The sequence below is a fragment of the Argentina silus genome, assembly GCF_951799395.1.
Source record: "Argentina silus genome assembly, chromosome: 12".
In the NCBI taxonomy this organism is placed as follows: domain Eukaryota; kingdom Metazoa; phylum Chordata; class Actinopteri; order Argentiniformes; family Argentinidae; genus Argentina; species Argentina silus.
In genome coordinates, this window is record NC_139666.1 from 4,547,702 (window position 1) to 4,573,114 (window position 25,413).

Genomic DNA, 25,413 nt, shown 5'->3' on the forward strand with positions numbered 1-25,413 from the left:
AATAACGTGTACTGAATTGTCAATTTGAGGATGCCTTTAACAAGGTTTGAGCTCATAGCAATTAAATAGACTCTGACGCATGTTCCACTTTTGCTCCACTTTTTCCAATATCATTCTGCGATCAGCTCCCCTGTTTCATTGCGTGTCCAAGACCATGGCCAGTTTGATCTGATAAGTGTTATCAGTGCCATAAATATTGTTTGATAAAATGCAGAGTAACAAGGAACCTGTAACATACTTTAAACCCATTTATTCATTTCATTTATGAGAGAGAGAAGTCAGCTCTAGAAGAAACATTTGTTTTTCGGAGGGAAAGAATACATACATACACAATTGCAAATATTTTAATTGAAAACAATAAGTGAAATATGAACAAGGAAGTAACAATATGAAACATGACCAATCACCCAGTTAGAGCAAATGTAGAAATCCATTCTACACTCTCAAAGAAACAACATCTACCACTTTAAACTTTAAACTTACACCAAGATAAATAATAAAACAGAACAAAGCAGTGACTGAGAGGCTAGTGAATAATTAATTTGTGTTCCAGTAAAATAATGACGTTGTTATCATTAGTGTGATTCTTGACTAATAAACAACGATTGAACAACGTTAGTCCCATGCTGATGCCAACCCAATATGGGTCAATTCAATCTTGAAGTTCTTTTATACAAATCATTGCAAATATACAAACACAGACTTTGTTGTGATTTTGTGAACTACAAAATGCATTTAGCTATGTTAGGTACTTGGATATATGGGGACTCTTTCCATTGTCAAGGCCTTTTCCATTGTCAACAGCATAAGGGCAAGCTGAAAATGACAGAACTTTGAAATATCTGAAAATTCATAAACGTTATAGTTTAATTAAAGATATCAAATCTGAAGACCACAGCATACAGTACAAACAATATTAAATTGCCAGTGAAATGTGCTTACCTCTACCTCAAGCATTGTGAAAATGCAATATTACAGTTGAAACCCTAGTGACATTCTTCAAAACCCACAAACGTTTTTTTGCAAAAAAAAAAGCCCAACATCCTCTAAACCTACCACCTGAACCCGAAAAGACTTAAAATCATCTGTGTTTGAACAAACAATTCATACAAATTACTATTCAATATAACCCATAAAATCAAAAAAAGTATATCAATCATCCACACTTGGCAGTTATCATTTAAAAAATGCAACATCATTGCAACACTTCAACTATGTCAAGTCCTGATCAGACAAAGTATGAGTCTTAAGACAAAGTATTCTTATTGCTCCTAGTTACATCTCATATTGCAATTATTTCTGTCTTATAATGCTGTGTTATTATATTCTCTGAACGCATGTATTCACAACTGCAAGTCAGTGCAACAAGATGCAGAGAAAGAACCAGGACAAGCCTCTCCCGTTTCAGTCATCTAAAACGTAGATTTAGATACACAGCATTTCATATCAATCTCTCTTGTTTCCGACAGTATCAGAACTGTGTGGTACAGCAGTGTGGTCCAAATATATGGAGCCAGGCCTCAGGTGTGTGTAATGGTAAATATATGGAGCCAGGCCTCAGGTGTGTGTAACGGTAAATATACATTGTGAACTTGACTAGCAAGAGTGTAAAGGGGGATTATATCTGTCTCTGTGCCCCCTAGCCCTGACCCAATCGGCACTCCTGTACATCTGAGAGAGTGGGGAGGTACGAATAAATGGCAAACATCTGTTTTGTTCGCGCGAAATACATTAATATTGTTTATACCTCAAATATATTGTTAATACTGTTCTTGTATAACTACCGTCAAAATCATCTCATATCTACAGCAGTTGCTAGGAGCTAGGGGCCAATTTGGAATTCAGCCAATTTGGAATTGGCTGTTGCTAGAGCTACCAGTCGTCAATGGCTCGCCATAGCCCACACAGCCATTGTAGGCCTCCACTGTATGCTCTTGCAGCCACGTTCTAGGGCCGGGGGGGGGGGGGGGGGGTCACAGCAGGCCTCGCTAGGCGTCCGTGTTCCTGTCTCCGTTCTCCTGCGGCTGCAGCTGCTCCTTCTCCGTACAGTCCTCCTGAGGGGGACGCACGCGCTTGAAGAAACCCAGCTGTGGATAGAAGGGGGAGGGGTAGCTGGTTAAAGTAGGGGCTCCTCAATGTGTGCACATTTGTTCCCAAGCCCAGTACTGACATACCTGACATAGGTGTGTGTTAGATTTTCGGTAACTCATCCCTGATTTAAGGGATTGAGGACTTGGGAGAGTGAGGTGTGTTAGTGCTGGGCTAGAACCAAAAATGGGATGAACCAAACCTTGAGGGTCAACTATGGATGGATCGGGAACAAACAAACATAGGACTCCCGCTTCAGTAATGACCCAGGCACTTTAATAAGTACAGGAGGAGACGGAGGGAAATAACAGGTAGAGTAAAGACAAGAAGAAGAAGACGGGATAGTCTGCAGTACCAGTCAAAGAGAAGAAGACGGGATAGTCTGCAGTACCAGTCAAAGAGAAGAAGACGGGATAGTCTGCAGTACCAGTCAAAGAGAAGAAGAAGGGATAGTCTGCAGTACCAGTCAAAGAGAAGAAGACGGGATAGTCTGCAGTACCAGTCAAAGAGAAGAAGAAGACGGGATAGTCTGCAGTACCAGTCAAAGAGAAGAAGAAGACGGGATAGTCTGCAGTACCAGTCAAAGAGAAGAAGAAGGGATAGTCTGCAGTACCAGTCAAAGAGAAGAAGACGGGATAGTCTGCAGTACCAGTCAAAGAGAAGAAGAAGACGGGATAGTCTGCAGTACCAGTCAAAGAGAAGAAGAAGACGGGATAGTCTGCAGTACCAGTCAAAGGTTTGGACACACCTTGCCAAGAGTGTGCAAAGCTGTCATCAAAGCAAAAGGTGGCTACTTATCTAAAATATAAAACATATTCTGGTTTGTTTAACGCTTTTTTGTTTACTACATAATTCCATATGTGTTCCGTCATTGTTTTGATGTCTTCAATATTAATCTACAATGTAGAAAACAATAAAAATAAAGAAAAACCATTAAATGAGATGGTGTGTCCGGACTTTTGACTGGTACTGTCGGTAAAGAAGAGGAAGAGAAGAGAGATGGAGGAAAAGCCTCACCTTGTACATGACAAAGATGAGCAGGGCCAACAGCAGCAGACCGGACAGCACGGCCAGGGCCACCACCCACCCGGGGACGGGCGTGATGTAGTCAGACTTCACCCAGATCACCGTCAGGCTCACCTAAGGAGAGGAACATCACACCAAGGGGGGCGTGTTTACCCTGAGTACAGGTGACACCTTAGGTCATCACAGCCACACTCCGTTTAACAGATTGATGGACCAACATTTCCCACTCAGACCTACAGAGAAGAGAACCAGAGGTTAAAGCATTCCAAATCGCCCCCTTAGCCCCTTCTAAGGGACCTACAGTATTGCCTACCTTCAAGGCAATCCTATAGATCTGAGAGGATTGGATAGGTTTGAGCAATAAGGGAACAGCCTCACCTTGGCTTCTGAATGGCGGGCTGGAAATATGACTTGTATTATTTCCATCTATTGACAACTCTCAGACCTAGCGTGGCTAAGTGCCAATTTGGAGTCTAGCGGGCGTCATACATCATGAGGAAAACACACTCACGGTAGTACTGTTGGAGGGCAGCTCAGACACAAGGTTTTTGTAGGGCATCTCAATCACGCTGAAGGAGGCAGAAGATCTCACAAGGAACGAATGATTCTGGCTGTCGGTCTGGATGGAAAAAGACACACACACAATATTCATTTGGATTTGCAATAAAACATTACAATGACCTAAATGTCCTAGAGTACACGTACAAACATACACACACACACACAGTTCTACAGATGTTTTGTCTAGCCTCTAGGGGGTGTAACAGTGTCGTGCTACACCAATAGGGAAGCGCCACCTCACCTTCTGGAAGGTGGCCACGCCTAGGCGGGCATGGATGTACACGATGGCGTTCTGACCCCTCTCCAGACGTCCCACCTGACACCTGATCTTCAGACACTTGGCCTTGGAGCAGTCCTGAGGACACACAAACACCACGTTTAAAATGATTCACTATTTCCGGTTGCTTCTTTCATACGGATCATTAATACAGGAATAGGTGAGAATGCCTGGGTGCTTCGGTTGGGTGTGGAGCAGTAGGCAATAATGACCGTCCCAAAGAACTGTAATAGGAATACTCTTAGAATACTAAGAGTGTTCCATATTGGATGGTACAGTACCAGTGTCTGCAGGTCTTCCTCCACCTCTTTGCCCTCCAGGTCTCGGCGGTGAACGTGGTTCCGGTTGCTGCCCTCGTTCCTGTCTCCACTGGTCCCTGAAGAAGTGCTGTTCTTCTCTACTGACACAGGGTTCTAGAGTAGACAGCAGACGGCGCTCCCTTAGACCAAGGCTCTATTGCTCTTCATAGAGAGACACTTTCTTGTTTTTTTTGGAGATGATTCACATTTTAGAAGCCATTTCTGGTTGAATGACTTACTGAGACATTGAGAGGGTTGATCTGCATGTCTGTGCTGCAGTTCATGGCCCCCTCCACCTCGTACTTGGTGATGTAGAGCAGAGAGCCGTTGTTGAACCTGTACGGCCAGTCGATGTCCAGGACGGCCTTACTGAACGTACTGGGACCGTGGTTACGCAGCTGAAAGGGAAACGATACAGGTTACTCAACAGCACAAGGGGAAGAGGGCTTTATTGATGATGACGATGATAATGACGATGATAATATACTGATGTGAATGTATGAATATTATGATTTCTTTAATTCCTCATTTCTAAAGGTGATCCCATTGAGATGAAAAAAAAAAAAATCTGTTTTACAAGGGAGACCTGTTCCAAGAAGCCAGCAAATAGCAAAAGAAAATTGTGCTGGCAGTTTGTATTCATGTACAGATACAGATTGATGACAAGGTCAGTGTAAGGTTTTGACACCAGGTCATGTGATGAAACAAGGCCGACCTCGTAGATGTGCTGGATCAGTGGGCCGATGTCATCGGCTATGACAGGGTTGTCCTTGGGTTGCCAGTTAGCGATGGGCAGGAAGATCTGGTCCGGGGCTGATACTCTACAGGACAGAGAGCGAAGGGTTAGGGTCACTTCCGGGTTATACTTGACCATAGGGGATCGTAGAGTTAGGTCATAAACACTTTCTAACCCAAGTAGGTGCTAAACATTTGTAGTGGATGAGGTGAGTTCACCCATAAGCACCTGGCACATGTACAGAGATTTGAGCACCTGGCGGAAAAGCCAAAGCACGATACAAATCAAATCCATTATCATTGCAGCAGTGTCTATTTGTTGTTTTCATGAACATTTTAGAACAATATTTAATTGTTATTATCGTTAAGTGCTAAGCAGACTTTTATGAAAGAAGATGCACAGATTGTATGCATCTTCCATTTCTCAGTCAGGATGTTTACTAAAGAGAATCAGGCTAAACACCCAGCTTCCAGGGACAGATGGCAGGCTGGCTGAATGTCCCACCTGGGAGTTGAGGCAGCAGGAACTCATTAGCTGCTCTGATAAATGGACTATTTCAAGAATATAAGAATAATCTACAATATTATTCTACAATTATCACTCTGTATTCTATAGTACAATGTGCAGAAAAATGGTATCAAAGTGAATGAAATAGAAATTACCCTCTAATATCCACCTTGGCCAGAACAGCTAGTTTGGTGATACTGGAGGCCAAATTGCTGGTGTTGTTGAACTGATTGGAACTGCAAGGAAAGTGTACCAAGAAAATTAGGGAGTAACACAAACCCAACACATCAGAAAGCAACAGTACTAAGCATTCGGCATGTCCCGACTTAGCAGAGGTTGGTGTTATACTACAAATGTCCACATGGTGGTGCTATTGCTTCATGTCTGACAATGAGGAGTTTGAACTCCTGCCAAAGCCTCATAAACTCCCTCCAGAGAATTTAACCACAAGACACATGCGCTAAACTAGTCTCAGCCATTCAACAATTACTTTGGTAAACAAAATAACCCTGTAGAGAAGTGCCGTGTGAGCTTGGGGGTTGGTAGAGTAAACAATATGTTTGGAGAAGAATGGTCTCCTTAGAACAACGGGCTGTCATTTACATGCCAATCTCAATACAAGCAGGGAGCACAGTGCCACTTAGTCTTCCATTGTGGACATTTGTGGAGAGAGACGGGCTCTGCTTTATTCAAATGAAGAAAGGATCTAAATGATGAATGATTGTTCTAACCTACCATTAAAGAACATTGGCTCACTCAAATGTCACACAAAATGCATTGTTAGCTCACAATTCCAGGAAGTAAATATAAGCTTGTCATGCGGATATCTAAGAGACTTGTAATGCAAAAAAGTAATTATACGTTGGAACCATATCAACAGTGGACTGATGAGAGATATACTTGAAAATTTATTTTTGAGCAAAGTCCTCCTTTAAAGCCACTGCAGCAGAGCTAGAATGATGTTACCTCTGTATCTGCAGATCAAACTTGACAGACGTGTCTTGTTCCGAGAGCTGGTGGACACTGAAGCGCAGCCCCGCCAACACCTAGCCAATCAGACCACAATATTAGGAACAACTACGCCCAATCAGAACAAAGCATTTGGATCATGCAGAGGAGAAAACAGACCTCAAACCAACAGCTGGGGCCTGCTCAGGGGGGTTGCAATGTTACAGAATGTTCATCCGGAAAAGTCGTGTCAAACAGGCATCAATGTCTGTTATGCCGACGAGGGTGTCACGTCACCTCAATAATACATTACACATCTATCTGCAACACTGTGAACATTTCACTTAAATGAATAAATCCTAGATCCTCATTTTCACTTATTCTGAAGTGTCATTACTATGCAAAGCACTTCATCACCCAAGGGGGTCTAACACAGTAGCTTCTTATTCCATTAAATGAGCTCGTTCACTTTCACTCCCATGACCTACTTTAGTTCCTCCTTTCATGGGGTTTCCCAGGTCACACACCACCACCCTGGTCTGGTTCTCTCTCTTGTAGGCACAGGACAGTTTGGACAAAGTCTGAACATGAAAAATACAGACATCAAGTCACTTCTCTCATCATTATGGGCCAGAGGATGGGTCCAATGGTCACCGCTGCAGCCTGGTAACATGAATACATGTGAGCACTGGATCCAACCCCAGTCCCACCTCATTCCAAACATCTTTCTCCTCTCACATATTCTCTATAACAGAACATATATGGGATTAGGAGCAGGATTGGGATAAGGATGGGATTTGGAGCAGGATTGGGATTAGGATTAGGGATTTGGAATGTGGGAGCAGTGTACCTCACTGTTGCGGACCACCCCGGTGAAATCAGCCTGGGGGGGCAGGAAGACGTGGAGCTCCGCCTCGTACGCCCCCTCCCCTCCGTTCTCTGCTGTCACCTCCAGGGTCAGGGGGTTGTCGTCACCGATGTTGATCTGCTTCTGGTCGCTGGTGGACAGAGGCGAGTCAAAACACATCAGTAACACATCACAGCTACGGCAGAACACTGACACACTGGAGCTAACTTAGTCAGGTCTAAGTCACTGACACACTGGAGCTAACTTAGTCAGGTCTAAGTCACTGACACACTGGAGCGAACTTAGTCAGGTCTAAGTCACTGACACACTGGAGCTAACTTAGTCAGGTCTAAGTCACTGACACACTGGAGCTAACTTAGTCAGGTCTAAGTCACTGACATACTGGAGCTAACTTAGTCAGGTCTAAGTCACTGACACACTGGAGCTAACTTAGTCAGGTCTAAGTCACTGACATACTGGAGCTAATTTAGTCAGGTCTAAGTCACTGACACACTGAAAGTAAGTCTGTCAGGAGTTAGATCACAGACCTCGATGGTACATTAATCTTGAACTTCTCTTCTGGGACTTAACTTTAAAGTCTAATGATAGCATTTTTACACTTCAGTGATAAACCTTCCAAATGGCATAATTCAGAAAATTCCAGGTTACTCTGCAGCAATTTCACTTTCACCCCATCAATAGCATGAATAACTTCTCCATTAACCATTTTTGTGATTTTATTAAGCATGGACAAGCTTTAAAAGTGCATTAAATCATGTTGAATATCACATTATTTTATGTTAATTAATGTATCCTTTATTGTTACCTAGGCTAAGGGCAATGTGATGCTATTGTCATAATAAATATGGCATCACAGTGCATTGTCATGGAGGAAAAGTCTCTATAACTCCAAGTGATTCCACTGTATAGAATATCCCATTTTGGTTCAGTTGTGTTGAAAGAGGTGTTTGGTAAGTACGTTTATGAATTAACTTTCCTTTGAGAAAAAAACATCACCAAAACTGAGCAGCAACAGAGGAATCAAGCGAAGCTGCTGGAGGCAGAGGAGAAGAGACTGACAACTGAGGACAACAGGCTGGAGTGGGACAAGAACAAAGCCCAGAAGAAGGCAGAGAGAAAAACTGAAGGAGAGGTCCCTCTTCTAGAAAGATCAACACAACATCAAGGTAAGGGAAATGATTTAGAGAGGGAGTGAAGGGAGAAGGGAGTGAGGGGAGAGAAGAGGCATTTGAAGTATGTAGTGGCAGTATGGTACAGTTATACTAAAGAAACGTGGTTTTAAAAAAAATGGACTCTGAAATGCAATACGAGAGCACTGTTTAAGTGAACAAAGTAAATGCATTCTTGTTTTCCCTCCCCATGTTATCTGATTTCTCTCCCCGTATATCAGCTTTTGTGTACTACAGGATTAACAGAGCCTGACTGAAAAGAACAACAACAACAACAACAACAACAACAACAAAAAAGATCTTTTATCTTTTTTTCTTTCTTATTTCTCCTTTTACTTGTTCTTATCCCTTTTTCAAACTATCAGCATGATTACTGAGAAATAAATTGCATTTTGTTCGTCAACTGTTAAAGGGATTGGTACATACATTTTTGGACTTTTAAAATAATTATATATAGCTATTGATTCTTGAAGAATGTAACTTAACAATGCCTCATGAGCTTCAGTTCAACTATCTTACCCCATCAGAACCCAAAATATAAGCTTGTTTTACTCCAGTTTGTAAACAATGTCATTTTAAACTGTATAGCTTCAAAACATGGTTCAAACTATGATTTTAAATTCATGGATGGTCAGTCCTTGCATTCACAGCTCTGTCTATGAATTTGACAGTGGTTACATTTCTCCACCCCTATCCATCAGCTGTTCACCAAAAGAAAGTACCAAGGGAGACCGCTCTGTGATTGTTTGAATCCCAGAGTGCCCCCTTAAAGTGTAAACAATCACTCACCTCTTGACAGTCAGCTTCAGGTTTGGCTTGCAGATGTTGTCTTCCCCACAATCCAGTAAAATGTGAGCCTAAGAAACATTATTGCCATTTGAGTTATTTTGTGTGATTTGCAATAGTTTTATCAATGTGTGTGATACTGTAGTGTTGAGATTTGGGATGGGGGGGGGGGGGTACTACATGTTTTGTATCGTGATCAAATCAGTTAAATGAATCGATGAATCAATCACAATGAGTCCTCTTATGGAGAGGGTTAGGGTTAGGGTTAGAACCAGGCATGGCCATCAGTACCTGTTTGGAGACGTTGGCAGGGGCAGACTGGTCCAGGATTGGCAGCAGCCCAGTTTTGTCAGAGGACTGTTGGTAGTCCAGACTGTACTCCATGAAGACTGCAATGGGAGTGATCTTGTCCCTGAACTCAGAGTCATCCTGCACAGGGCAGGAGGAGAGAGGTGACACCATTACTGTGAGCTCAGAGTCATCCTGCACAGGGCAGGAGGAGAGAGGGGACACCATTACTGTGAGCTCAGAGTCGTCTTGCACAGGGCAGGAGGAGAGAGGGGACACCATTACTGTGAGCTCAGAGTCATCCTGCACAGGGCAGGAGGAGAGAGGGGACACCATTACTGTGAGCTCAGAGTCATCCTGCACAGGGCAGGAGGAGAGAGGGGACACCATTACTGTGAGCTCAGAGTCGTCCTGCACAGGGCAGGAGGAGAGAGGGGACACCATTACTGTGAGCTCAGAGTCATCCTGCACAGGGCAGGAGGAGAGAGGTGACACCATTACTGTGAGCTCAGAGTCATCCTGCACAGGGCAGGAGGAGAGAGGGGACACCATTACTGTGAGCTCAGAGTCATCCTGCACAGGGCAGGAGGAGAGAGGGGACACCATTACTGTGAGCTCAGGCCAAGGGGGATCTTCACACGAAAACACTCAACAGCGGACATTGTATAGACCTGGTATAGACTATTTACGTAGACTTTACATTCTCTACCGTATAGATAATATAAAGACTACATTTACCTTCTCACTCATATTAAAACTACAGAAATACAGAAGAAGAAAAAAAAAAGGCTAAATCCCAAAACGCAAAAGCTGCAAATCCAGGAGAAGAGAACCCCGGCTCTTCCTCAGGTTAGAGTACCAACATTTCATGAACGCAGCCTATAGCATATTGACACTGTTTTAAGCCTTGAAGTTTACACGAGGTTAGCACACTCTCCCTGTGGTGGTACACTGACTAACATAAATTCTAATGCACTTAATTGGAAATGCTTTTCATGACACACAAGGACTCACACAAGGATTTAATTAACGTAGCCCATAGCATTTTAACACTGACTATAGCCTTGACGGTAACACAAGAGGCTAGCATGATTTCCCTAAGGTACACTGACTAAAAGTATATATACATATATAATATATAATTTCATCTTAAAGGCCTTGCATGATACACAACGACACGTATTGTCGGACCAAATTAAACACAATAGCATAAAGACCAGATTTAAAAAGAACAACAACGCCAAAGCAGAGTGGCTAACGGTCTGGAGCTGTGAACACTCACTATGAGGAAGGCGTCCTGCTCCTCGCAGGCTGGTCCTTTGCCGTTGGCCACCGTCATGTTCTTGGAGTACTGAGACGTCCTGCTGTGGAGGAACAGCACGCGCTTGATCGCCCCCTTGTGTTTGAGTCTGTCCAGGACCAGGTCTACCTGGAAATCTGAGGAGGGACAGACAGACAGACACACACACACTGTACACATGAGGCCTTGCTAACTCCAAGGACTGGAGCACAATGGGGACACCATAGAAGTAGCGTATGGACACAGCACAGGACACAGCAACCTAAACTGTACGGTAAGCTACTGTATTCAAAGTGAGTGCCAATTCAAGTCATGTGACAGAGGGTTTTTGTGAGCGCGCAAAGTGCTTTCAGTAGACAATGAATCAGGATGTGAAAAATGTCAATACTATACTTCCAGAGAACTTCCAAGAGAACTCTAGTCATAGATCATACCAACACAAATATCTGTCCCTCTGGTTTCCTGAGAGTACCCATTAGTAGGGACAGAGGCTGTAAAGCTCAAAGGGTTGAGAGGGGTAATAAATTGGCGGCAGCGTCGTAGGTGGTCTCTTAACAGTGGAACCTGGGTCTGGTAGCCATTACAAACAGCCCGTGGTGCCATGGAAGAGCCGGATGGGCCCCTTTTAAAAACCCTCACACCCACACAGAGACCCTGCAGCTACACTGTGCGTGTACGTACATGCGTGTGTGTGTGTGTGTGTGTGTGTGTGTGTGTGTGTGTGTGTGTGTGCGTCCGTCTGTGTGTGTGTGTCGCCACAGCCAATGTGTGTGTCTGTTGGTGGATGTGTCGCAACACAGTGGCGACAGGGTGTCTGTGGCGAGGTAAAGCTTGGGTGAGGACCGCAACGTGACGCAACGCTGTCTCAAAGTAGAGCTTCCTGCCCCCGTGGGATCCAACGCAATGTGGGACTTACTCAGTAAGGCCGGGGCTCCTCTCCCACTGGCCTTCAGACAGTACTTCACTTTGAAACTGAGCGGGGACAGAAATAAGACCAAGCGTTAACATTTCAAAGACGCCACAGTAAATGTCAATCATGCCCGTGTTCAGCAGGAGGACACAGCACATTACAGCGAACAGCTCATACGTGCCTTACATAAGCTCTGCACGGTTACAGAAGTGCTTCACAGACCCCGGCATTCCGTGTGTGTGTGTGTGTGTGTGTGTGTGTGTGTGTGTGTGTGTGTGTGTGTGTGTGTGTCCTGGTGTCTTGGTGTCTGTGTGTGTATTGGGGTGTGTGTGTGTGTGTCTGTGTCTGTGTGTATTGGTGTGTGTGTTGGTGTCTGTGTGTGTATTGGTGTGTGTGTGTGTGTGTGTGTGTGTGTGTGTGTGTGTGTGTGACTCACCAGGAAACAGGGGTGTTGGTGTCAGGCAGTTTGCAACTCTTGTCCTCAGGGTTCAGGATCTGAGGACTGATGTCCAGGGTCGCGTTGACACTGATGACAGGCCGAGCCCTGAGGGTCAGACGGACACAACATGAACACAGACATCCCGTCACAACCACACCACTCAGCCATCTGATCTACAGTAGCAGTGGATAGCACAGGCTGAGAGAACTTTACGTCACACGTTTGTCCATGGCTAAAACCTATGGTGTACATCAAGGTTGAATAGATATGAAAGTCCATCACGTGGATCATATTCAGAGCTACCAAAGACTGATTCAGAGCCATTTCAAAGACTGTATTGTCCACAACAGTACTGTTCAGCCATGTGAACAATTCACCAGTGGATACAATGGGTTTGTATGTAGGTCAAATCAATATACAAGTCTGGAACATGGCCTGCATGCATTACATGCTGTAGTATTGGGTGCCTTTATCCAAAACAGTGGCTGCTGGTTCACTGTTAGATATGTCCATGTTGAATGTATTACATTCATTAAGGTTAACACACCACTAATTGTATATAAACTGTGTGGGATTCCTTTCTATTAAAATAAAACTCATTTGATGGTTGAGGTGGGCCCTGGTCATAAAAGCACATTGGATGCATGTGTACAGTAAGATCAAAGGCCGGCACGGCAGGCCTACCTGTACAGAACAGCTTTGTCTGCTCCAAACACCCCAACGATTAGGTCTGTGGTGCAGGGAAGAGAAAACACACAGGTCAGTCATTTAGAAATGGCAACACACAGGGTTACCCAGCAACAGCAATAGCCAACTAAAGCCTTACTTACGTGGCATAGAGGTCACACCTAAAGAACTCTAAAGTATGTAACAGAATTTACGTTTTGTTATTAGAATAACCTGGGTTGAAAATATTGTTTATCTATAGTTATGAAAAAAATAAAATGATATATAGTATTGATATTGTTGAAAACATATATATGTATATATATATATATATATAAAAAAAATTCTCTTCAAACAAGGACCAGACAGGAAGAGCAGACCTTATTCTCTCAGTAACGGTGCCAATTTCTGTCTCAACAACATTGCAACATGCACAGAAATACCACACCACACTGGCTGGGCACAAACACCCGAAACCCTCACACACTGCTGCTTCGTCTGCTCAGAGACATACAAACTCCTCTGTACCTGGGTACCCGTTCTGGTCAATGTCGGTGGCTCCATGCATGGCATATCCAAAGCTGGGGGGCATGTAGGAGGAAGCCCACCGCCCCTCCAGGACCTGAGAGGCTATGGGGTCAGGACCCCCCGCCCTCCCGTTATGGATGTACACCATCCCCCGGTGTTTGAGCCCGCCGTACGGGGCGGCGATGGCAATGTCTGAGAACAGGAGAGGGGAAGATCATCAAGCCTGAACGTTCTTGCCAGGTCCATCTTAATGCAAGGATAATAGTTCATGTAATTTTGGAATTAATATGTTTTGTTTTTATAGGGTCTCTGATTTGCATAGGAATCAATTACACACTGCGTAGATTAGGATGTCACTACCAACTCAGCACATTTCATAATTTTAAGATGGACTCAATTCAACTTACTGAGTGATTTGTTGATGACATTTTTGCATTTTAGCTAAGTTTAAGAGTGTCATAGCAAAGGGTCTGAATACTTATGTACATGAGGTATTTCCGTATTTCAATTTTAATAAATTTACTGAAATTTCTAAAAACACAATTTCTATTGTGTGTGGATTGATGGCAAATTCTTTTAATTTAATCAATTTTAAATTGAGTCTATAAAACACAACAAAATGTAAAAAAAAAAAAGTGAAGGGGTCTGAATACTTTCCGAGGGCGCTGTATCACTGAATTGTACATGGCTACAGTACATAAGCCTTCTTAATGCCCTTTACTTGCCACGATTGACAGGTTGTTGATCCCATGATGTTCGCTCATGCAGCGTCCCTCAGTTCTAAGCCTTGATTAGCATTTCACTGTAACTGCGTCAACAGGTATGTCAATGCTATGGATTTATTTGAAGACATGACGTACTGCATAACTAAAAGCATATTTCCACCAAACAGATGTAGAAATAATATAATTATAATTAACCTGTCGTAGAATATAACACACCTGGAGACTGGCAAACTCATGAGAGCCATGAGAGAAAAACAATGCTGCTAACTTCGGTGCACTCAACCAGGTGTAGGCTAATGTACAGTAAATATGCCTATGCCTACAATTTGAGATGCAAGACGATACACCAACTAGGCTCACGTTGCCAATAGGCTAATGCTGACACGTTGAATTACCTGGGCATTATAAGTAGCCAGGCCATAGATCAATAGGCTATGTTGCTTAGTTTGTCCCATAAAATGTCCAATGTCATACTTTCATGAAATAAATGTTTGGGCCCCAATGTTTGGGCCCCATCCAACAGTACAATTAGTAGCATTATAAGCACAACAAGATGGCATGAAAGAAATTTGTGCATAAATTCTCAAAGCTTTATACATGCATTTTTTGGGGGGCAAATCTATAATCTAGACCAATCACAAATTCTGCAGCAATTGCAGTAAATTCATAATAATGAATGAATAATATATGTAGTTATAAATATTTCAGCACTACTATATTAGTTGGACACGGTCAATTATTATAATTTCACACAGCCTAATCATCACTGTCATCATTTATTAATTTGAAAACTTCAGTAGGCCAAATCATAACAATCTCTTCAATGTCACTGTCCTTTAACTTCACTATCCTCTTAGGCTGTAGTAATGGATTGCCATCAAATGATGTCCTTTGCAAATCCATAATTTATATTGCATATCATAACAGTCTAACCCTAACCCATCATTTTCAAACATCAGTGTCTTCATTGTCATTATAAACTATTTATTGTGCGCTACATTGTCATCTTGCAGTATAGCTTATATAAATAGCTAATACCATGTTACAACTACTATTGAGAATATACAAAAGAATAATGCATGTACTGGCTTATACTGCACACACAATGTGATTTTATGTACTATAGTGTTCGTGTTCAATTATTGCGGCACTTCTGGATGCAACGCGCTCGTGTCGAGCATGGTTCATAAGGTTTCCATGCTCCTTCTTAGTGGCTTGTTCGTCCCACCCCTGGGCTGGCTCAGAAGCTTCCATATGACATCAGCGCTTTATAGAAGTATGAGAAATGGTTCTATCGTCAGATTTGGGCTATAAAAGAAACTATGGTGGCCAAGGCATGAATTTGAAAGTAATTGTAGAACATGAAAGTCATGCTGGAATGGACCTAATTTGCCCAGGAACAATATGACTCCATTGGAATTACATTGGGAATTGTCTTTTTGGGCAGAACTACAAGTGAGAACTACAACAGTACCACGAGTGGCCACTAGGTTTTTACGGCGTGCCAGCCAGACGACCGATTGATCCCCTGATCGGAAGGTGCATGTTGTGTCTGATGAGGGTATTACTGACGCCTATGGTCCTTATTTCAGACACATATGGAGTCTCCCTGGAATAAAAAAAATCTCCAGAGGAAGAAACTAGGCCTACCTAGTTACCTACCCCCCCTATACTAACCCTAACCCCAACCCTAGAGACCTCTTCATCCCCGCTACCCCCCCTGTACAAGTTCTCTCCTGCTAATAAAATAAATAAAAAAATAAAAAATAGCCTACTGGCATTACGACTGCCTATGGCCCATGGTGGGAGCATTGATTACTTTGTCTTATGATGACTGATGGATAGATGATTCACTTACTTAAACAAATGTATTGCTGTAAGTCGCTTTGGATAAAGGCGTCTGCTAAATGCCATGAATGTAAATGTAAATGTAGAGGCTTGGTACCATGAAAGCCGTCCATGTCCAGGTCTCCCAGGGTGCTGATGGAGCTGCCAAAGCGGGAGTAGATCTCAGAGCCCGTTAGCTTCTGGGGGGGGTGGAAGGAGAAGCCTCCCTTCCCCATGTAGACGTACACCTGGCCCACCTCCCTCAGCTTCCCGTCTGAACCGCGGTCCATGAAGAGGGGGGCGCCCACGAACATGTCCATCATCCTGAGAGAGAGATAAAGAGAAGGGGTGAGGAAATATATAGAGAGAAAGGTGGGGGGAGGGGGGGGACAATATTGGGGTGGGAGGGGGTGAAGGACAGAAGGAGAGGGGGGACAGAGAAAGAAAGAGAGGAGGAGAGGGAGAAACAGAGGCAGAGGGGAGAGAATGAGAAGAGAGAAATACAGAGAAGGTGGGGGGGGGGGGGTAGAAAAAGGGACAGACAGACAGACACATTTAATAGCATTCAATATTCAGTAGCATTTGAGAACAGTTGGTACACAACAAGCTGCTGGCTGTGTATCTTTACTGTTCATTCTACAGATCCACTGGGGCTGCAACACAGGACATCCACATCGCCTTGAGCAGATCAACCGTTAATTAAGCCAGACTCATTAACAAACATCCCACAGTAAAGGGAGCAGACAGTAAGAGAGGCCTTGGCCAACTGGGAATTGAGGTATGGCAGGGTACCAAATTATAACTTACCCATCATTATTGATGTCAGATGCTGCCACGGAATGGCCGAAATAGGCAGCCATCTTGGAGAAAACAACAGGGGAAAATAATGAGCGTCTGATCACAGAGAGATTTTGGACTATTACTCCCCAACAGAAACCGTTATCTGGTCATGCATATGGGTTATTGCAGTATTTCGATAGTGGGCCAAACGTCTTCTGAATCATGTGGATTACTATACACAGAGCATACACTCACTGAACACTTTATTAGGAACACCTGTACGCCTTCTCATGGTGGAGGTGGTGTAATGATGTGGGGAATGTTTTCTTGGCACACTTTGGGCCCGTTAATACCAATCAATCATCGCTTGAATGCTAGAGCCTTATTGAGTATTGTTGCTGACCATGTGCATCCCTTCATGGCCACAATTTACCCATCTTCCAATGCCAACTTCCAGCATGATAATGCACCATGTCACAAAGCAAAAGTCATCTCAAACTGGTTTCATGAACATGACAATGAGTTCAGTGTTCTTCAGTGGCCTTCTCAGTCACCGGATCTGAATTCAAAAGAACACCTTTGGGATGTGGTAGAACGGGAGAATCACAGCTTGAAAGTGCACCTGAAAAATCTGCAGGAATTGCGTGACACAATCATGTCATCATGGACCAGAATCTCAAAGGAATGTTTCCAACATCTTGTGGAATCAATGCCACAAAGAATTGAGGCTGTTTTGAGAGCAAAGGGAGGCCCTACCCAGTATTAGTATAGTGTTCCTAATAAAGTGCCCAGTGAGTGTTCTCTTATACAGAGCATACCATTGTTGCATACCAAGTTGTTATTGTCTCGGCAGTCATGCCGATAAAGCATTTGAATTTAATTTAATTGGAGTAATCAATCTACAGTATGGTGCCTCTAAAACAGAGTTAGCAACACAGCAGAACAACAATTATACAAAAGGCCTGGACACAGCCAAATAGCCTCTCTGCGGGCTGTGTACGGTTTCCTGGGCATGCCCCAAAAACAAAAGCATATCAATTATGTCAGCAGTCCTATAATCCCGCTGGCTCCACTGTAACTGCTCCATAGAGCACTCTCTGAGCCACTCTCACGGCCCGCCATCTTTACAAGGCCCATCAGAGGAGAGGCTTCTAGATGTTTACAGGTTGTTAACACAGCTGGGTGTCTCTGTGTCACTGAGGTTCACGGATGTGAGTGGAGAGAGAGAGAGAGCACCCTGCTATCACAGAGTGCTTCTCCTCCCCGGGGGCATCCTTTTCCACCCCAACCTTTCCCCTTTCCCCTTTCCCCTTTACTCCACCTCCTCATCCTCCTCCTCCTCCTCCTCCTCTTCCTCCTCCTCCTCTTCCTCCTCCTACTCCCTGCATTTCCCTTCCTATCTAGTTGCTGACAGTGGGTTCCAGATGTGGTAGTGTTGGGTTTGGACAGGAACGGCAGCCTCGTAAACAAATACCAAAGAAAGCTGAGGACCACAGCCTCTCTTTTAGCCATGTGTCACTGCTCAGTCACAGATTCAGAAAACTTTATTGTCCCACACATGGGCAGTTGATCTTACAGCAGCATGGCATTCCCAATATTCCCCCTCATGACATTCCCTATGGGCTATGACACCCTAATCACATGACTGAGATGAGGGTACGTGATCGGACATGGCCTAGAGCCACTATTGTCAAAGTGGGGCACGTGTACCCCGAGGGTACATGGATCGATCTAGGGGGTACGCGAAATAAATCTGCGATTTAACTTCCCAAACAGTCCTGTTGAATAGCCGACTGCAGTCTCAGTACCAAAAATAAATGCATGCTCCCTATCCAACAGAATAATATGATCACAATGTCTAATATGTAAGGGATAATGTTCATAGAATATCAATTAGGCTACAAAATAACCGACAGGGGGTACATGACTGTTAAAGGTTTGGGAACCACTGGCCTAGAGGGTCATGGCTTACCTGCACTCCTGTGAAGTTCAACATGGACTCCATGTTCTTTCCATTGAAAATGTTCACCTGTCAAGACAAAATATCAGACACAGTTATGCTAAGCCTTACATAATCCGTATAATGTCCGTAGTACGTGCCATAGACCCTGCCTAGAGTGCCAGGTGGGCGGGGTTTGCACTTTTGGGACTATCCCATTGGTTTAATTGTTTCAGGCACACTGAATCAAGCACAAGTATTTGAAATGAATCACATACTATTTGAACACAGGTCTGAGTATGTGTGTGTGTGAGTGAGTACTGAATACACAACACTTACATAGCCAAGGGCCTTATCTCCTCTGGGAACTCCAGTAATGTAATCTGTAAAGAAGGAATGCAAATAACAGAAATCAAAAGGAGGTGAAAGGGTTCATGTGAAATGCCATACAGGACTGCGAACAGCAACATCGTGATCAATAAACAAGTCTTACCATCCTCTCCATCATCATTGAAATCACCAACAGCCACAGAGTAACCTGATAGAAAAAGACCCAAACACAAAGATTGAAATGCATACAGTCCATGGCCCAGAAGGTATAGTGCCAGGCAGAGTGAGCCGTTTTAGCTTACGATGCACATCAACAGTTCACGAGCATGTGTGAACATTACACTCCTCAACCACATCCACCTCACGACTACCATTAAAAAGGTTTACACAGGAGAGCCAAACCAAGAGCTTAAATACCACTTGGGAACACGTAGATCCAATACAAAAAAAGTCAATAGTTAAAAACATTCTGGAACGAGGCTTACCTAGATAACTATCATCGTACTGGGCGCTGGCTGACTTGGTGGTGAGCTGGTTACTGTAAGGGGTGTAGAACTTGCTGTTGAATCTGGTGATGATCTCGGAGATATCGTCAGAGATCAGCTGACCTGTGGAAAGGGACAGACCGTATTCAGAATCATTGACATGACAGATGATGATGATGAGATCCAATCAAACTTGGTCCTAAGAGGCAAAGTTTGTCTGCAGAAGCTATGTGGTGTAAAGACGAGACTGTGGCAGACGTTGGCACCCGTCCAAGTGTTGACGGCTTTCAGTTCCACCCCTGCCTATTCAATTCACACTGTATAGAGCTGAGCAGCCCAGGGCCAAAATAAAAACAACTTTGTCTGCTGAAAAAGGCCTGGATTTGCTGTTTGACTCTCTTCCGGATGCAGAAATTAGCACACCCAGAGGAAACACTACTAAACCAACAACAGACTCAGCAGAAACACTCACACTGCTGTTAACTTATTGGAACGGCTGGTAGGGTTTAGTCCAGTAAGACAAGGCAGCATTGTAGAGATCTGCTGTGCCAGTGTGGACCTGCCCACGGAGGGTTGCCCACTTACTCACAACAACAACCAGAGACAGAGCTGGCAACCTGCCAGCACACAATCCTTCTGACACCCTCTGTTTCCCATAACAGAACTTTTTTCAGAAATCATATTCATAAATGAAACTATTTTAAACTTCTAGATTATTACACAATACTGGATTCAAGTCATCCAAACAATCTTCTATCGTGCTACAATAGTTTCTCATCCATGCTCCATTCATCAAAGAACTTGTTACTGAACTTGTTTACAACATCGACCAAACATATTGTTTACACATACAGCAGGCGAGTGTCAGCTCATGACAACCAAGAGACTCCTGCTGCTCACTGTTCAACTGCAGAGCAAACTTGACAAAGGCTACACTTCAGCGGAGCCTCACACACATTCCCCAAATCACTGGAGTGCGCTGCTTCTACTGACAGGAGAGCCAGACAGAGAACAATGTGTATGCCTGACCATACCCTTGAATATCAAACCTGTTAGCTGAGTATATACAATTACATCACTTACCTTGCCAATAAAAGCTCCCAGGTCCCCCCACAACAACTCGCTTATTCTGTTTGGGGAGAATGAAGGAAAAGCTGTATTTCTCACTGACAGTTTAGGTTTATACAGGATAAAAACAACAACAACTGAATGCCAGTCTAGGAGAAGCAAACAAATACTTTTCACAGAATCCTTTCAAACTTACTTGACAGATGAAAAAAAAAAAACATAACGAATAAAACAAAACAAAGACTTAAGAAAAGACACGGATGATTGATGTTTCGTTGAGTGGAACGCTACACAGTACACACCTTCACAAAGTCAACACTGAACCCGGCTTGACAGAAGCCTTGACCCTCTGGGGTGTTAGCGTCTGTTGGAGAGAAAAACACATCAAACTGATTTTTAGTACTCATCAAAACTTCTCTAGCTGGTCTAGGTGATTGGTACATTAAAAACAAGATGGAAACTGTTCTCCGGTGAGCTTCCCAAAGGTATTGTAGCACTACATTCATCTTTAATCCACAGAACCTGCAGGCGTCTAGGCAATTGACCGAAAAAATTATCAATTAAGCTTTTGGGAAACATGCCCATCGACGGTTACCAGTCAATACAGGGATGCATCACTTACTTGATCGACAGGGGGAGTACTCCACCACGCTTTCTCCCTTCTTGAGGAAGCATGTTCCGACGGGCTCTCGTTCGGAGAACCCGTACGTGCTCCATTGGTAGAGAGGGGCACAGGCCTTAGGAGAAATACACAATACATCGCCTCATCAATACCAACTCAATAGCAGGGCTGACTGACAGTCCCCTAGAACAGTGGTACTCAACCCCGGTCCTGGAAGGCCGGAGTGGGTCCAGGTTTTTGTCCCAGCCCAGCGCTTATCGCACCTGATTGAACCAATCACGTGATCTTCAAAACCTTGATTAGCCAAATCAGGTGTGTCCCTGCTGAGCTGGAGCAAAAGCCTAGAGAACTGCGGCTCTCCAGGACCAGGACTGAGGATCGCTGGCCTAGGACAACAACAACCCAAGACAGTAAAGAAAATATCCCACTCTCACTTCCTAACTAGACTAACACACAGAGGGGAAACGCTATTGTAAAGCGTGTTTTGGTCTTTGAAAAGGTCTACTGTATATAAACTGATGCATAATGATCACGAGACTCACCAGAATGTGTTCACCGTCCGAGCGTACGGTGGCTCCAAACCACTGGTTGGACTTGAACTCCATTTGAATCCCTTCGACATTCTTTCTGTCATCTATAAGATGGAAATTAGAGTGTTGAAAGCAGGTATTACTTCAGGAGTGCCACATCTCTAGGAGTTTGATTCCTCAGACAGGTGTATCCGCAAGGTCAAGGGGACTTGCTGGGTAAATAAAGGTTAAATAAAAATAAATAAAAATATAGCCAAGCTTGATCCCATTGATGTGTGGCATTCCTAATCATTACTAGGGGGAAGGCGGCAGGGATGGGCTTTCATCCTCGTCCTGCTGGTGACAGCCTGAAGATCAAATGGTATTCTATATAGAGGAAATTGGTCCAAGCCAACACCCATTAACACCTACCCGCCAAGCAAACGCCTATGCGGCCTTTGTTCTCATATGATAAAGGTAGTCATGATGATGTGAAAAGATTAAATTAGCCTAGCTCTCCTTGGAATCAAGAGATAACAACTGAATAAATGTATCAGAGAATATGTCAACATTTGCAGCAGACATTGCTAAATTGGATACAAGCAACTCTGCTTGTACAGCTGGTACAACTCAGCTGGTATGAAGAGGCTAAGGCCTATACAGGCAGAATTCAAGTGCCTACAGGGCTCATAAAATGGAAGGTTACCTCAGTCTTAAGCATGCTGAGGCACCATGTCATTAAAGCCAATAAATCCAGAAAAAAAGTGACTCAACACCTCATAGTTGGAACAAGCTGAACCTTGAACAGAAACGTCATAAGCCTAATAAACACACCCAGAGAGAGAGAGAGAGGATATAGGGGGAAGAGAGGGGGAGGAACAGAGGGAGAGGGGGACAGAGAAAGAAAGAGGGGGGACAGAGAAAGAAAAAGAGAGATATGGAGGGGGGGGGGGACAGGAAACAGACAGACAAGTCTCAGACACATACAGTAGCCTATGTGAGATGATATACCCTGATATGATAAAAACAACGCCCTCTTCCTGCCCCACCATGACTAGATGAAGGTGGGGTTTTTGTTGTAACAGCAGCTGTCCCCCTCTCTGGCCTGGAGAGTAGGGGATTGCCCCCAGAGGGGCCAAGGCCTCTACAAGCCTGCACCTGGTCATCACATATTACCACCCTTACCCAGCTAGAATTATAGTGCATGTTATTACACCCTCACTCCAAAACGATATAATCACAGTTATCTAAAGCAGGACTGGTAAGCTGTAAGCCTAACTCTTTAGGTTTTTGCGTGTACACCATGACTACCATGACTGACAGAGCAAGAAAACAAGGTTTGAGACCATGAGAGGAATAACAGAATGAGTAAGTGGAAAAAGCCCCTCCACTGAACTCACACTGACTAATTCCAGTAATTTCCTCCCCCGGTCTCCTTGGACTGTACCACTAATCTAGCCTGAGTCAGCTTGCACGCCCCAGTCTGCAGGTCACAACAAACACAAAGGACTCATTGTGGGCACGGCAATCATTTGCTGTATCACAACAAGGCTAGGACACACTCTGTGGCGAAACAATGCCATGTAATGTCTTGCAAAAGGAGGGAAAAGTTGGGAAAAACTATGGACTTTCACTTTGGAATTGCTTTCAACCACACACGCAATTCAGGCTTGGAAAGTGCTCTCTTCTTTTTCTTTTTTTTTTTCAAAAGAATGGCAAAGTAAACTGTATAATACATTATTTTACTTATCAGTTGCACAGAACGCACTGTAATAAACATAACAAATGAACAAAGCTCTAGAGATAAAGACTTGGGCTCATACTGCCAGACGTAGAGGTGGCTGGCTACTGTATGTCTGCTTAGATGGGAGCTCGGAGCGGAGTGCGGTAGTCCAAATGAGCGTCTTTGTGGTGGGCTCTTTGTGGTAGGTTCAGGAGAGGATCTTGGCATGGCGTTGTAGGCCTACTGCTTCGTCTAAGTTTGGCTGAGCTCTGACAGCCACAGAATGTCAATGAGATCTGGGACACACAAAAAGGAGCGGCATAGTTTCCCCTCAGATAACAATAATGGCTGCCTGAATGAGTGGTCATTGAAGGGAATCGTCTGTTTGTGTGTGCAGTGAAACTCTTCACATGGAGGACATGCAGTAGTAGTGTACTAAAGTAGTAATGAGTTGTTAGTAGTGCAATGTACACAAATATCTATACATAGTCGTGACTTGTATAGAGGAGAGTACATCTCTGTGTAATGAATGATTTGCCTTCAAGACAGGAAATGAGTGATTACTGATTCATCATTGACAGTCAGGAAGCCCATTACTGACGAATCTTTCATTGTAACAGACAGTCCTGAAGCCCGTTACTGATGAAACTTTCATTCTAACCCTGTAACTCTAGCTCAACACTGAGCATGTCTGCACACCATCTCTCCCTACCCCCTACATTCCTGGATGGGTCCTGACACAACCCTTCCCCGTCGGTCCTACAACCTAAATACTCCCCTCCAATCTTTTGAAACGCTTGCAAATCTTTCCCAATATGTATTGCGAAAAAAGGTGGTCAACTTGGAACGTGTTTGAAATCAACATACAAATCTAACATGGTTGGGTGTGTCCCACTCAGTGATTTAATTGTAGTGGGGATGGGATCAATCTAGAAATGGGTCAAATCAATAATGTTCTAACTGTAAGGGCTATTTACTCACCAGAATTGTCAAACTGCACTTGTTGACAGCCAGCACTACTTTGCCATGGGCAGCTGTAGACTGCACCTCTCTCCACCACCGTTGAAGCAGAAGTTGTATTCGCTCTTGGAGCGCCTATTAGAATGTTTGACCTGAAGATGAACAGAAGTGATTTGAGAGGACATATACTCGCAGCAATTATATCACAATCATGTAACAAAGATACTGCTGTTGATGTCGAGTGTCCACTGTCCTGCCCTGTCCTGAGCAAAGCAATGATAGTAAAACTGGCACATTGAATAAGTGTGGCAAAAACAGTGTAACACGTCAATCTTACTGCTTGTCATCTGGCCTGAAGAAATCCACAGAAAATCCAAAATAGCTTCCTGGCGGTCCAGAAAACACAGACGGTTTGTCAACATCCAGATTGAAGGAAGAGGACAATTCCAAACAAGGTAATATCAACGCCAAACATAAACAAAGTGTGCGGCGACGTCTCTCCATCTTAGCGAGTGGGTAAAAAACACAGGACCTCGACAGGGGAGAAACACGGCGCCTAGTTTCTGCCTATCGCGCTGATCTGCGACGAGGTTCTCTTTCGTAGCGTCTCCGTCCGTCGTCTAAACTAATGATGGACCACCGAGATCCCGCACTCCATGTCAAAGGGTACATCAAAAACCCACCATGTCAATAACGCGCCCGAACACATTATTTACATGTACAGCATTCCACAACGGGTCAGTAGCTGTGTAGTTCAGATCTTAAGTGATTATAAAATCCTGTAACATCGGGTTTGTGAACTTAGGCAGCGGCGGGGAGCTCGGCTGGGCTGTTCTGAAATAACTGTACAGGAAGTGCGCGGTAACATCATCAAAAAGCTGACTTCCGTGTAATGTCACACACATCCCCATGGGAATGTCGCTTCCCTAGTGGTGGTGGGATTATTCTATGAGACGATGTGTATGTATACATGGACATACATTTGTACAAAAAAAAAGTTTCACTTGTTATTCTTTTTTTTAATATCATAAAGGGAATGATGGATCGGG

The 25,413-nt window shown here is 43.8% G+C and overlaps 1 protein-coding gene across 1 annotated transcript; it reads right to left on the reverse strand.

Moving 5' to 3' along the window:
• Positions 1-235: 235 nt before the first annotated feature.
• On the reverse strand, positions 236-25,188 carry itgav (integrin, alpha V). Its single transcript, XM_083681558.1, has 30 exons — positions 24,702-25,188; positions 24,386-24,516; positions 21,715-21,806; positions 21,173-21,287; positions 20,853-20,914; positions 20,566-20,611; positions 19,483-19,605; positions 19,161-19,205; positions 19,007-19,050; positions 18,701-18,757; positions 16,756-16,808; positions 16,067-16,272; positions 13,397-13,588; positions 12,887-12,932; positions 12,200-12,307; positions 11,770-11,825; positions 10,836-10,990; positions 9,557-9,694; positions 9,269-9,336; positions 7,293-7,440; positions 6,931-7,023; positions 6,461-6,540; positions 5,650-5,730; positions 4,967-5,072; positions 4,491-4,649; positions 4,234-4,365; positions 3,917-4,030; positions 3,626-3,733; positions 3,106-3,228; positions 236-2,087 (listed from the first exon to the last, which is right to left on the reverse strand). The coding sequence occupies exons 1-30, from the start codon at positions 24,866-24,868 to the stop codon at positions 1,989-1,991; spliced, it is 3,147 nt and encodes a 1,048-aa protein (XP_083537684.1). The 5' UTR covers positions 24,869-25,188; the 3' UTR covers positions 236-1,988.
• Between the last annotated feature and the right edge of the window lie 225 nt (positions 25,189-25,413).

Coding starts and splice junctions, on each gene's coding strand:
- itgav (XM_083681558.1), bottom strand. CDS start 24,868: ATGGAGAGACGTCGCCGCACACTTTGTTTATGTTTGGCGTTGATATTA. Junction 13,589..16,066: donor GGACATGGACGGCTTTCATG/GTACCAAGCCTC, acceptor TCCTGTTCTCAG/ACATTGCCATCGCCGCCCCG. Junction 7,441..9,268: donor CTGAAGCTGACTGTCAAGAG/GTGAGTGATTGT, acceptor TCTGTCCACCAG/CGACCAGAAGCAGATCAACA.